We start from the raw sequence: 14,311 nt of genomic DNA, 5'->3' as shown, positions 1-14,311 counted from the left end.
GGGAGCAGCAACGGAATGGTCCACCATGATCGTCGCCCACGACCTCACTGGCAACAGTTTTGATCCTTCGAGAGCTCTTGTCAAGAAATCCCAAATCAACCTCTTCCGATGCTCGAGTATTGTTGGGGTTGGGTTCTTCTCTCTCTTGTTGCCGCTGGAGAAAAGTTGTGGACAGCTGCCATAAGTTTTGGCTAGCTCGGCCGTGGACTTATCGGGCTTGTCACCCAGATTTAGAAGGTTGCTAGTGACCAGTAGCGGAGCCGGCCCCGGCGGAAGCTGATGCAGAATGAAAATTGAAATAATTTAATAAATAGCATTCTCTTGTTTTCCTTATTTTGATTTTAATAATTTTATTAGGGAGTTTCAATTTGATGAGTAAGTGTTCTAAGAGCATCCGCAATGGTACTAATCAAAATGTCTCACGTCACCATTTGATTATCTATTTAGTCCATAATCAAACTTAACAACCTCTAACTCCACATTAGTTATTTTTGCATCCCTAACAAAAAAAAAATCCCACAATACACAAAGCACATTTGTCTAATCGCAAACGAGTTCCAATCACGCACACGACCACACCCAATTATTTGTCTTGATGAGACGATTCCAATGTGAGGTGTTTTTGAGTTTTTGAGTTTTGAGTTTTTTTTTTTGATAATCAAAAAGGTTGGAGGGGGCAACCAACGTAGCAACTCCCCTTGGGCGTGACCATAGGGCTCCCTACCTGCCAATGGAATGTCCGGTTCGAGTCATAGCTACCGTTTGAGAGGACGGGCCGTCACCACGGCACCACTTTAGTGCACAGCTGATGAAAAGTCCCCCCCTTTGATCCGTAGACGGGTTTTGAGCACCTGCCGGGACTCGAACCTCCGTCTGCGTTAAGGGGAGTAGTGGCTCTCACCAACTGGGCTACCACCTTGGTAGTTATTGAGTTTTGAGCTTGGTTATTGAGTTTTGGTTATTGGTAAAAATTAAGTTTGATTATGGAATGAGTTGAATTTGGTTATTTGCTAAAAAACTTGTAACTTTACTTATTGTAATGTGTGGTGTTTTTTGAGCATTATTGTTAAATTTGCTTATCACACTCATTTGCTTATTACAATGGGGATGCTCTAAGAAATATCTAGTTTCCTAGTTTATTTTGAACTAGGATTCCTATTTAGTAGGATGCTTGGTCAAGAAGAATTAAGATTGATTTTCTTCCATATGTTTTATTTTCTTTTTAGTATTTTAGTAATGCTCTACTATAAATTGAGATGTAAGTCATAGGGCAAAAGAGTTATTGAATTAAAGAAAAATTTTGAGATTTCACATTATCGTGCATTCGAAAAGGGAGTACCTCTAGTTTTTACTCATTTGTGTTTATGTTTCAAAGAGAAAATTTTTAACATAAACAAGTTTGTGATCTCTTTTTGCACATAGTCTTATAAAAGGAGGCTGCGCTGCATCAGAAGCTTTGACCGTGGTTCACTTCGTATTCGAATTGAACAGAGGGCTTGAAGCAAAGTGATGGTTACACAGAAGAGATACAGGATACACCCTGATAAGTCCATGGTTGCCAACTACTTGGATCCAATGGTTGTTTGTTTATTTTTTTCAACGGATCGAGTGTTTTCTCGCCTGAAGGATTCCCTTTTGCTGATCTGTTGCAAGATTCTTGTATAGTCAATGGTTATATGTATCAGATCTATTTTCGTTTTTTATAACGTACATATAACAGATTGGGACATATAAGATTATATGTGCACTTTTGTTAATGTATTACCAAACATAAGGCAAGAACGCAGATTGTGACATATAAGTTTATATGAGAACTTTTTCAATATGCAGAGAACATATTTGGCATTGTACAGAGTCCAGATATACACATATAGAGGAATTTTCAAGTGAGGGATCCCTCATTTTAACAAAATGAGGGACTTTCATTTCCCAATCAAAATTTGAAAATCCGAACCGTTCAATGTGTACATAACGTAATTTTAAGGGTCCCGGCGAGAAATCAGCAAAAAAAATGACCGGGAAGGGCGTCATCCGAGCAGTTTTTTTTGAACCGTTCAATGAAAACTGCTCGGATGAAGCCCTTTCCGGTCATTTTTTTTGCTGATTTTTCACGGAAACCCTTAAAATCACGTTTTGATCACTTTGAGCGGCTCGGATCATCGAAATTCAATCGGGAATGGGAGTCCCTCATTTTAAAATGAGGGATCCCTCACCGGAACCTAACTCTACACATATAATATTAAATGTGCTTGTGTTGGCAAAAAATATGTTTCAGATATCAATAGATAACCTTATATGTCTCAGATCTATCTTCGTTTTTGATAACGTACAGAGGACAGATTGGGACATATAAGATTATATATGCAGTTTTGTTGATGTAGTACTAAACATAAGACAAGAACGCAGATTGAGACAGATAACATTATATGTTAAGATGTGGCGAGTTCAAGAAGGGAATGGCTCAAAATAGGTTAAAAAGAAAAAAAGAAAAGAAAAGAGAAATTTTTGTCACACATATAATGTTATAAGTTAAGGGGTAGCGGGTTCAAGATGAGAAATGTTCAAAACAAGAATAAAAATAGAAAATAGAAATTTTTGTCACACATATAACATTTGGCGTGGTGGTGGTGGGGTGGTGGCGGCGGAGGTAGTAGTTACGTGGTTGCAACAAGATCGAAAAAAATGAAAAAATATATTTTTTGTGTTAGTCAAACAAGGTTCTTATTTCTTTTACATAGGGTAGTTTTGTCATTAGAATTATTAGTGGACTAATTTTTTTTTTTTTTTTTGACAAAAGTGAGAGGTACTGCATTAATAAAGCCCAACGACACTTACACAACGAAATTCATTACAGATAATTAGACAAAGCCAAACTAATCATCTAATTGATACAAAACGAAAAAGAATGAGGCGAATGATGTCTTTCATCCCCAGCCCAGACATGGCACGACGCACTTTCTACTGAGCGGAAAATTCATATATCCTATAGCAGTCTCAAAAAGAGATACATTGCTAGTCAAGAAAAAAAGACAACAAGAACCCAGACGATCAGATGAACTTCGATCAGAAATGAACACACTAATGAATTTCTAGAAAACCACCAATAGATGCATACTAATTTTCTCAAGCCCGAATAGTAAACAAATTGCCCAAATGCGAACTTTATTACTCTCACAAAGAGAGATAAAACTCTCACAATGAGAGACAAGTTTTTGTCTATTTACATCCAAATTGGTCTTCTCGTGCCTTCGCTAGAAGCTTGCTCTCGGGTTACTAAGTCTCTAAAAATCTTTGTTCGGTTCTTAACTTAGTTTTAGTTTTAGTTTTGTTTTCAATCATTACCTTACTTATTTCTCCAATCATTACTCTATTTCTCCAATTATTACTTTCACATCTCTTTCTATCTCTCTCAAATTATTACCCATATTTTCAATCATTACTCTATTTCTCTCTCTACCCACTACCAAATCTAAATTAAACTAAACTCCCAACCAAACACTACCAAAGTTTGTGTTTTGACTTTTGAGCTCAGGGAAGAAATGGTCGGGGGTTCCTTTTCTCCCATGCAATGAATATCGCTGTAGGGCCCAAAGAGGACAGACAGCTCATGACTGGTCTGTACACGGTTGCTGATGTCCATTGTGGGGACTGCCGTGAGGTGCTGGGTTGGAAGTACGAACGAGTTTATGAGGAGACACAGAAGTAGAAGGAAGGGAAGTTTATACTTGAGAAATCGAAAATTGCCAAGGAAAACTGGTAGTCCACCATAAAGTCCCTCTTAATCTGTCCCGTCGTTGGTATCAAAGTCTATCAGTGGAGAATAAATTCTTTACATCGTTGGTGTAAACATTTGTTTCTTTCAAATTAATTACATTGCGCCACGTTACAAAACAGTGGTCCCAATCAATAAAACAGGGCGACGTGACGCAATATAATTGATTTGGAGGAAACAAATATTTATACCGACGGTATAAAGAATTTAATCTCCTATCAGTGTCCCTCAAGTGTACGTTATTCAAAAAGCGACTCGTCCATTCAAAATTGTGTAGTAGTCCCATCAACAGTCCCATCAACACCATTTTCATTATGAATTCCAAGTGAGATAGGATGCAAACTGGCCTTTTCCAAAAAATAAATACTCCAAGAGTGTAGTGCTAAATCAGAGTCAAACCAAGCAAACACAAACACACAACACAGAGAAACACAAGAATTTACGTGGTTCTCCAATAATCGGGTACGCCCACGGAGGGGCAGCGGATTCACTATATTTACTGGAGGAGCATTACAACAATCACTCAAACTCACACAGTATTGCCTCACAATCCACTCGTGTATCACACTCTTCTCTCTAATTTCTGATACAAGGATAAAAACTAGGAGTCTCCTTTTATAGCCAGAGGAGACCCTGTTCATTACTCACACTTTTGCCGTGGTAGTCTCCCTTCATTTACTCCAAAGGAGGCTGAAGGATACTGGAGGATATCAGATGAAGATTTGGAAGGCTCCTTGTCTGCTGAGTAAATGCAGGCGTGGGTTGGAGCCACAAAAGTCAACAAAGAGAAGATGCAGCCCAACAGCACAGGAATGAAAGCGTTGGAAGTCAAAATTCCTCGCATCCTACTACAGACTTGAATGAACAAAACAGAGCACCAAGGGCTGATCTTTTCACTGGGGCAGCAGTATTATTACCATTAAAAAAAGCACTTGAAAATCACACGAATTAAAACAAACGATGTCAAAAACTACAAGAAGGTCGATGGATACTGAGCTATTTGGGCTCAAGCTGCACCACAACCGAAGTTTTGCCCAATGATTTGAAAGTGTGTATACAATCTTGTAAGTCCTGGTCGCAAGCTATTAAAATCAACTCATTTTCCTCATCTTCATACCTGATGTAGTAAGTTCCAGCTTCCAGGTTCAGTCTTTTAGCCACTTCTTGCTGAAGTGCTACTAATTTAGATGGCAAAGACAGCTGAAACTTTATCGTATTATTTTCATATTTCGCCTTAATTGTCACTATATCCGCATCTTGGAATGCTGGCTTTGTGTGAGCAACACTATCCGAGGCTTGATTCGAAGGCAAATCATGGAATGCTGGCTTAGTGTGAGCAACACAATCCAAGCCTTGATTCGAAGGCAAACCAGAATTTAGACGTTGTCGGGTTTGTCCCTCATTCTCAACAGGCGAGGGCCAAAAGGAACGCAACTTTTCAATGTTGTGAGGTGCCCACCGATCCATACCATAACCCCTACATACACGCTTCAATGTCGATACGCTAACTGCAAAACGAACAATTTGGATTATAGAAAAAACTTCTATACTCCAAAAAGCCCAACAACTTCTAAATGAAAAGAGACCGTCTAGTTAAAAATTGTGAGGACAACAAGCAAAATCAAATTTTAAATTTTGGGGGTGTACTCTTACCTTGGAGTGTTTCTGCAGCATCTGCACGACTCATTTTCTCACATTTAAGGATATCCTCTAAAGAAACTTCAATTCTAACTCCAGTTCCCTTATCAACCCTTTGCGTCTTTCTTTTGCGTTCTTCTAAGCTAGTAACTGTACTGATGTTTCGTTCTGCAATGACGACATGCTGTCCATTGTTTGGAGGATCCAATGGGGGCTGATGAGATGAATCTAGTTGCAGCGTCACTTCTCCATTCTGCATGGCTTCAAGACGAGGTATGTTTTGATCTTCACTAAAGACGACATTCATTCCACCGGGTATGGCACCCGTTGATGCCTGATCCAATTGACGTAGCTGCAACCGCACTCCTCCACCCTTAGCTTGGATCTTTTCACGAGAATGAAGTTTTAGACCCTTCTGAAAATCCATAACTTCAACTGATAATAAATCCCCCAGTTCTTGCCCAGAAGCAAGCTTAAAAGTTCTGAAATTTTCCTCCATTGTTCCCAATATCAAGCTCAATGAGGTCCATGATTTTTTAGTGCTGGGCAAAAAAAACTCTAGTACATGAATGTCATTTGCAGTGTCACTGCTCTGCAAGCATATTGTGAACCAACCACGGAATTTGCAATCTCGTGCATAGGGTACCAAGGGGTACTCAACTAAGTTGAGTTGGGTTATATCCGAGCAGTATAATATGTTAGAAGATGAAAGTACCATCCCGGCAACCACTCCCGTTCTTAAGTGACTGCATTTACTGACTTCTATGAGCGAGGCTTTGTGGTAGTTGCTGCGCCCAATAACTTCCACACCCTTGGACCGGAGTTGCCCTCGCAGTAAATAGTTGCAAGCACTGCAAGGGACCCATGTCATAGCCAAGGGTAGCTTATGAATTCTGCACACCGTTTCCAACACCGTCTTGAGTTCCTGGAAGGCAGTTGTGCGTGCTTTATTTTCATCCCCGATCTGTTTAGAAAGGATTGTCACATCAGGATTCTTGGGTGAAGTTATCACTTATAGTAATTACGAATTGTTTTAAAATCAAAACATTTAATATTGCATGAAGGTTTGCCACTCACTTGTATTTTGTAGTGTTTATATCCATCAAAACATAGCAGACCAAACTCCTGCAGGGGAATGGAGACATTGTTGGTGATATTACAAAAGTTTACACCAAAAATAAATATTACAATGGACAAATTGACAGGCTGAGTCACGGAAATCTCGCCCTCTTTAAGGATATTCAAGCTTTCTACGGTAACAAACCGGTGCAATAGAAAAACTTTGACTTGTCCCCTCTAGGATATAAACAGCACGATAATTTATCATATGGTTCGGACCTCCTCTGCACAAGTTGGAGAACTCAAAACTCCACAAAAGAACACCCTTACACTTGCCCAAGACTCTCACGCTCATATTAAATTTACAGGCTATTTTTTAGAGAATAAAGATGGACAAAGCTGGAAGAAAATACAAAGTGTTTAGGAGGAGTTGGCTTGCGGCTCTATGGCTGGGATTACTCTCATATGCAAAGCCACTCAAGCAAGCCTTATATAGGCATCAGATAAGGGAAAAATGGAAAGAAAGAAATCAAGCTAAATCTCTTACATTAATGACTAAATCCACTTGGATAGATAAGCTCACGATTCTTTCTAGATTTGCTAGAATTGTCCTTAGATTTTCTAGATTTGCTAGATATATCCCTTGATTCTTCTGGATTTGCTCCTAGATATCCAAACAAGCAATTAAACGATGTGATCTCAAGATTAGATATAATCTTGCAAGTGGATATCCAATAAATGCTAAGATAAGAGCCTCCTACACAGATATACACGCGACTTGTAAATGTTTAGCACCAAAAGATGTACAAAAATTTAATATTAAAATAATAACTTTCCAACAAACATGCAACTCGCGAATCTTGAAAACATACTCGTTATACACAAGTGGGGTCAAAGAAAAGCAAAGTAGAGAAAATATACGTCTATATATGTGACAAGGGCTTGCGCAACATTTGCCTCGCCGAAGTCCCAGACTCTGAGGAAATGATCTTGGAAATCTTGAGTCAGCATTCAACATATTAATATTTTCTTCGAAGGAACACAAGCTTGCGACGAATAAGAGTTCAATACCCCAGCTAAAATTCAAAGGAGACGTTTAGAAATACACTAGCTCATATTTGTGTTCAGAGAATTCAGCTGCAATGATGTTTCGCACGAATGGATGTCAAGTCAAAGAGAACTTGGCAGAGGAGTCCCTGACTTATTTGTTAAGTCCTAATTCCACTTAGGATACTTTAACATCATAATTAAAGAGGGGCGATTTTCCTTTTAAACAGCAGCCTTCTTGTGTCAAACGGAACAAAACCCGCAAAACACCTCAAGGCATAATGATGTCCCTTATCTGGAGAGATTTATATCAAGACAACTGAATCAGGCTCTGGACTGTTGTGTCTCATTTAAATGCTTAATATTCACATTTGATTGCTTATCCAATTCTTAACCAATTATGCGTTGCAGTTGTCTAATTCGCAAACTATTTCCGTCTGAAAGGAAAAACATAGGAGGAGAAACAGTGGGTTGTTGCAATTCATTGACTTCTTTTCTTTCTTTCTTTCTTTATTTTTTATTTTTTTTATTTCTTTTATGGTAAGAGCCAAATCATCGACTTCAAAATGTTGTGTTTTAAGCCTTTCGTGATTCCATAAGACGACCATGTAGCTCAAGTATACTCATATCGAAAATGATTGATCGTGTGTAGGGATTTCGTACCGACCGGCCGCGCCTGGCTGTTTCCGGCCACCGAACGTCTGATCCGAGCCATCCAAAAATTCTATAAAAAAAAAATTGAGGGGGCCTTTACGGGAATTAACGGCATCCGAGGTGTGTAGGGTGCTTGATCCGAGCACCCCTTTTTCGTGTATATATGTATATACGTGTATATACACGAAAAAAGAGTATTCGGATCAAGCACCCTATACATCTCGGGTGTCATTGATTATCGCGCAAGCCCCCTCGGTTTTTTTTTAGAATTTTTGGACGGTTCGGATCGGCCGTCCGATGGCCGGAGACGGCCCGACACGACTGGTCGGTACGAAATCCCTACACACCCCATCGGTACTTATAGCATTACTCTACTCATATTGCCCGAAGCACCAGTTAAATACGAGGAGTTATTGCCATACGAAATTGAAGGATACCAGTGTTTCTCGTGTCAACTTAAAGAGATGAAAATTTTAAAAAGTTCAAGAAAAAGGGTGACCAAAGTATAAAAATTAACAGTTAAACTTTTGCACAAACTATAAATTTAAGTAAGCAAAGCTTATTAAAGGAAGTTGGGCAAAGTATGGATTACCTCATGTGGTTTGGCCGTTTTGCAGATGACCTCCATTTGTTTTCCTAATGACCACTTTGCCTCATGGTTTTGGAGTAAAATGCAACAGTTAAATATTCCGTCCAAACTAACGGTATGTATACCTCACGCGCTCCTATTGCATTTATTACATGCAAAATTGAAATTTCTTCCAAAAGTAATGTGATAAAAGGACAATAACACCCTTGGGTTCTTCTTCTTCCCGCACACACCTGACTCCACGTACGATGGTCTCTTTGTAAAAAAGGCAGGCTGAAACAAGCCATCGAAGCTCTCTCACGAACCCAACCCAACGCACCTACGAGCTCCTAATCCTCTCTTGCACCCAACAAAACTCCCTCTCCGACGGTTTGACCGTCCACCGCCACCTTGTAAATGGAGCGTTCAGTCAGGACCCCTTTTTGGCCACCAAACTTATCCACATGTACGCCGAATTGGACTCTATTGATCATGCACGCCTGGTGTTCAACAAAATTCGTAACAGAACTATCTACGGTTGGAATGCGCTGTTTACGTTTAGGGCTCTCGCCTTCGCGGGTCGGAGCAAAGAGGTGTTCAGCCGCTACCGCGAGATAAATTGGATGCACTGCCCAGAATCGAAAGTACTCAAAAATTCAATTTCAACACATGCCTGTGTTTTTCTCTTCAAGGCGATTGCAGCGGTATAAAAATCGATGTGATCCGAACAAGGAGTGGAATGCACGAGCGGAGAGAAGGGAGGCATGTGGTGCCGATCGCCACCACGCGCGGAACGCATAGTAACAAGGCGAGATCATATTGAAGAAGAGAAAGTGGGTTATCCAGTGTAGCTAGCATCGGGAAAAGATTGTTACAACGGCATATTCTAAAAACTAAGAGTGTACTATTAGGACCGAGAGAGACACCACACACACAAACCAACGCAGTGATTTCAGAGAAAAACTCCATTTGATTATATATTCACACAATATACAATAAAGATGAAAAAACTCTTCGGGAACCACATGCCGGTTCCTCTCCAGGAGGCCACAGACCAGCCCTCCACGCTCGCCTCACCCTCTCCCTCACATTATGTCACACCCTAACCCTAATAGGGTTTACAACTACATATAAGGGACTCTAAGGGTAAATACGCTCAACACCCAACCCTAAGGGTGTTACACAAAATAACCTTACCACTATGGGTGGACCCTAACAATCACCTCCTCCACCCAGAGTGGGTAATCGTTGCATCCGTCCAGCCTCTCTAGCAAAGCGCCTATGTCACTCCAAGTCTAGCTACCAGCACCCCATCACCGAAGTACTCCTGCTTGACTGAATGTCTCCTTGCAAGATTAAATCTTTCGAGGCTAAACCCGCAGCGCTGTCCAACTGCAATACCGACATCTCCGCCGATATTTAGCACCCACTCAGTAGAGTGCTCGCACCCCCTTGACCAAAGTGCACGCATCCTTACCAGGATGCAATCCGTGACTTCATCTCTCCTTCTCATGCGGCCGCATACCATAAAGAGAATTCAATCATAAATCCACAAAGGAAGAGATCCCAACGATGCATCGTCTGGTCTCCATCTCCATCCCTCTGTCCAGAGCTCCTGTAAACATCTCCCAAACAACCAGTTGCTCGCCGTCTGCAGACTATTCCACACATAATCTGATTCAGTAACCGACACTCCTGTACATCTCAGGTCATGACTCTTCGTACTCCAGTGCCCTTCTTGTGTGTCTCCGCAATTGTTGCTTCATCTGCTCACTGTCACAAAAAACTCATACTGCTTGTCTAGTACCAAACATCAGCTCTATCTATCTATACTCTCTACAAGCATGTATCAGTTGCCCATCATCATCCTCAAGCAACCCAAATCACAACTGTAACTCCCGATGATAGGTCTTCATCGCATCTGCCACTCCCAGCACATCCTACCACTCTCAGTCATCTCTTTCGGGCCTTCTCCTGCCACTCGGTCCATCTTCGTTCCACTCCAGGCTTTTCCCTGCAACCCTTGATCTCCGATATGTCGTCCTTAGTAAGTGCCTGTGTCATTACCAAACGAACTCTCTAGCACCCCCCAAACTGGGATGCAACACTCGAAAGAATGTATCCTTACTCATTAGGTCTCCCACGACTGATCACGACCTCCCATGGCCGTCTGGAACTAATCCCTATGTTGCACCAAGCCTCCTCACAACCCGAACTGTCTCTAAACTTTCGATTCCTACTCAACTAAACATTAGCCTCAGCCTAGGAGCCTCCAATCAGAAAATAGAACGCACGGTTGAATCCGGAACATCGAGATAGTCAAAATCGACTACTCACTCGCGAAAAACGGAGTCCGAACGGCTACGAAAAGTGTGAAAAACCAATCTGAAATATTCCCAGAATATTCTCTGTTGACCAGTCAAACTCTGACCGTTGACCAGCCATTGTACTGCTGACTGGACTGACATGTCATCGTTGATCGGTTGACGTGGACAGTTGACCGGCTGACGTGGCAATCAAATGGACCCATTTTGCTGATGTGGCACTGCCATGTGTACAATGACGTGGCACACTGACTAGGCTGCTGACTCATCGCCTAGTCATCGTTGACCGTTGCGTTGACCACACACGCCTGGCGTGTTCCAGCGTGTGCCTAACATGTACTGGCGTGTGCCAGCCCAACTCTCGCGCATGTAACACACACGCGCGCATAGATCTGACGCGCGGCCAAGCGCCGCTCCTTCTAGCTGCGCGTGCAGCTTACTCTGGCGTCGCCCGATGATTTTCCAACCAATCTCGAGCTCGTCTCGACGAGAAGAACACAACCCCGTGCTCCAATCTCGCATCCGACCACTCCTTGTATGGGCCACCCTTCAACCGCCTCTACGCTACTTCGCTGCCGCCTTTCGACTGGCCATTGCCGCCACCTTCGAGCTCCTCTGGCGACGTGCTACCCCAATTCGTGATCGTCTCCTCGAGATGAACACAACCCAGTGCTCAAAACCCATTTTTGATCATTCACGACCTCGGGATTTTCAAAACAGCCTCTTCGCCTGTCACCGACTCCGCCCGCTGCGATCGAATGGCTCCGGAGCCTTCATCCAGTGACGAAACTCGACCCCGTCACCTCCCATAGACTCGTCTCAGTGAGGTGCACAACCCTTACTGGTTCGATTGAGTTTCCAAACGGCTCGACCGAGAACCCAGCTGAGGCTGTGATCCGTGCTTCCTCCTCCTCAAGTGACAAAACACGAGGTTTGTGAGCAATCTTTTTTTTTTGGAAATCGAACCTATGGTTTTTTCGTGACCCTCTTCTTCAACCCCACTTTGATACCAATTGTAAGGACCGAGAGAGACACCACACACACAAACCAATGCAGTGATTTCAGAGAAAAACTCCCTTTGATTATATATTCACACAATATACAATAAAGATGAAAAAACTCTCCGGGAACCACACGCCGGTTCCTCTTCGGGAGGCCACAGACTGGCCTCCTACGCTCGCCTCACCCTCTCCCTCACATTATGTCACACAACTATATATAAGGGACTCCAAGGGTAAATACACTCAACACCTAACCCTAAGGGTGTTACACAAAATAACCTCACCACTATGGGTGGACCCTAACATGTACAAGGTTCGAATTGGTCTGGTTCTTTAGAAAATCAGTAACCGGACTATTTCCAATGGTTTTAGAAAATTGGAAACCAGAATCTAACCAATATATCTGTGAACCTAACCAGAACCAAACCACAAAATCGATCTGATTTTGGTTCGGTTCTGGTTCTATCCAATTAACATCCAAACACTTATTCACAAAATATAAATTCATAAAATTAAAAATTTAAAGTATCAAATAACTCATAAAATAATAATAAACATTTTATTAAGAATCAAAACCTAATATGGTTCACGAAATACTTGACACTCGACCGAAAAACATTAACGAAAACCACCAATAAAATACCCAAAACCACTTATGGAATAATTAAATTTAACGACAGAAAAATATTAATGACCCATTTTATTTAGGACTAAAATTATCATAAACTATAAAATATAGCAGCACGTCTTAAAGTAAAAAACAGTGGCTCCAATGCCCAAAGCATCACTTATATCAGTAGCACTAATTTCTTCCATGTTCAAAAAGTAGATCATTCTCTACACATATATTTATTTTTATATAATTATATATACAGATCTTTTCAGGTCCAGTCACCCGGATTTTCTTAGGGTCCGGATTTTTCATTTTCCAATTGATTTGCAATGATCTGAGCCGCTCAATGTGTTTGGAATGTGATTTTAAGAGTACCCGGTAGAAATCAGCAAAAAAAATGATCGGGAAGGGCCTGATCAGGAAGAGCTTGATCCGTTTAATAAAAAACTGTTCGAATCGAGCCCTTCCCGATCATTTTTTTTGCTGATTTTACGCGAGTACCCTTAAAATCACGTTCTGATCACATTGAGCGGCTCGAATCATCAAAATTCGATCGGAAAATGGTAAATATTAGTTCTAAACGATCCGGTCCAGTTCTAACCACGATTCTTTAATTGGAATCAGTAACCGAACCAAAATTAACGGTTCTTATTTTTTTGAAACCATATCCTGACCACAAAACCGCAGAATCGGACCAAATAGGATGGTTCGGTCCTGATCGGACTGGTTTTATGGTTCGGGCAGTTTTCTTGAACAGTCCTACTAAAAACAAAAAAAGTAAAGGGGTACTTTAGTCATTTAATATTTTCTATCAATAGAGTTAGATTAGCATTTTACTCCAAAACCATAAGGAGGCAAAGTGGTCATTAGTAAAACACAGGGATGTCATCTGCAAAACGGTCAAACCACAGGAAGGTATTTCGTACTTTGTCCAAGGAAATTTGATATCAATATCTATTTCAGACATCCACGACGGATAATGAACAATACTTTTTTTAGTAACGGGTACCCTTATTCAGATAGCTCCTCTCCAGTTGTTTAAAAAAAAGGACATATCCAATCATGACATTTTTGGGTCCATCCAGAGCTCAATTTGATCGTTGAGAAGATTAGCCATGACAAAAATTATGTGGTCAAACATTGATTTTCATGATTTAGAACACTTTATTTTCTTGTTGATATGATCACAAGAATTTTGAACACATTTTCCATTCAAACAAATACACATACACCGGATTGGAGCCCATTTATTTGAAGATAAATATGATTTGATCAGTTTGTGATCAATATTTGAGCAAATTGGGCAGATAATACTTCTTCATAGGCTCTACGCAATGAAATTTTCAAATCAGCTAAATGAGTCTGGGATAGACCCGAATATTTATAGGGAAAAGACAAAAAAAATTTATAAAAAAATAGCCTTTCATTATTCAGTCTTGCTATTGTCAGCCCATTGGGCTGACGATAAACACACTAGAAGATAAGGAAAATACGTATTTCTATGTACTTTTTATATCCTTTAATACACATTCACACACTCACTATTGTCAGCCCATTGGGTTAATTTTAGAATTTTCCTTCATTATTTCATATCTAACTTTTATTAATTATTAGGAGTAGTTTAAAAGTGAATAT

General features: G+C 40.7%; 1 protein-coding gene across 4 annotated transcripts in view; it reads right to left on the bottom strand.

Annotated features, from left to right (window-relative positions):
• Positions 1 to 4,580: 4,580 nt before the first annotated feature.
• The window catches only part of LOC131317967 (protein NLP7-like), a 67,116-nt gene continuing 57,385 nt past the window's right edge, over positions 4,581 to 14,311 (bottom strand). For 2 of the 4 annotated variants that reach the window (XM_058347708.1, XM_058347707.1), the window contains 3 exons: positions 6,488 to 6,535; positions 5,426 to 6,374; positions 4,581 to 5,280 (listed from right to left, as the gene is read on the bottom strand). In XM_058347708.1, coding sequence (XP_058203691.1) covers positions 4,769 to 5,280; positions 5,426 to 6,374; positions 6,488 to 6,535 — 1,509 coding nt within the window. In that variant the 3' untranslated portion in view covers positions 4,581 to 4,768. The remainder of the gene's footprint in view (positions 5,281 to 5,425; positions 6,375 to 6,487; positions 6,536 to 14,311) is intronic. The other 2 variants (XM_058347706.1, XM_058347709.1) reach the window with 1 other exon arrangement.

Source organism: Rhododendron vialii, chromosome 2a (assembly GCF_030253575.1).
Source record: "Rhododendron vialii isolate Sample 1 chromosome 2a, ASM3025357v1".
Taxonomy (NCBI): domain Eukaryota; kingdom Viridiplantae; phylum Streptophyta; class Magnoliopsida; order Ericales; family Ericaceae; genus Rhododendron; species Rhododendron vialii.
The sequence above is the reverse complement of the archived record's forward strand: the minus strand, read 5'-3'. Positions and strand labels throughout refer to the sequence as shown.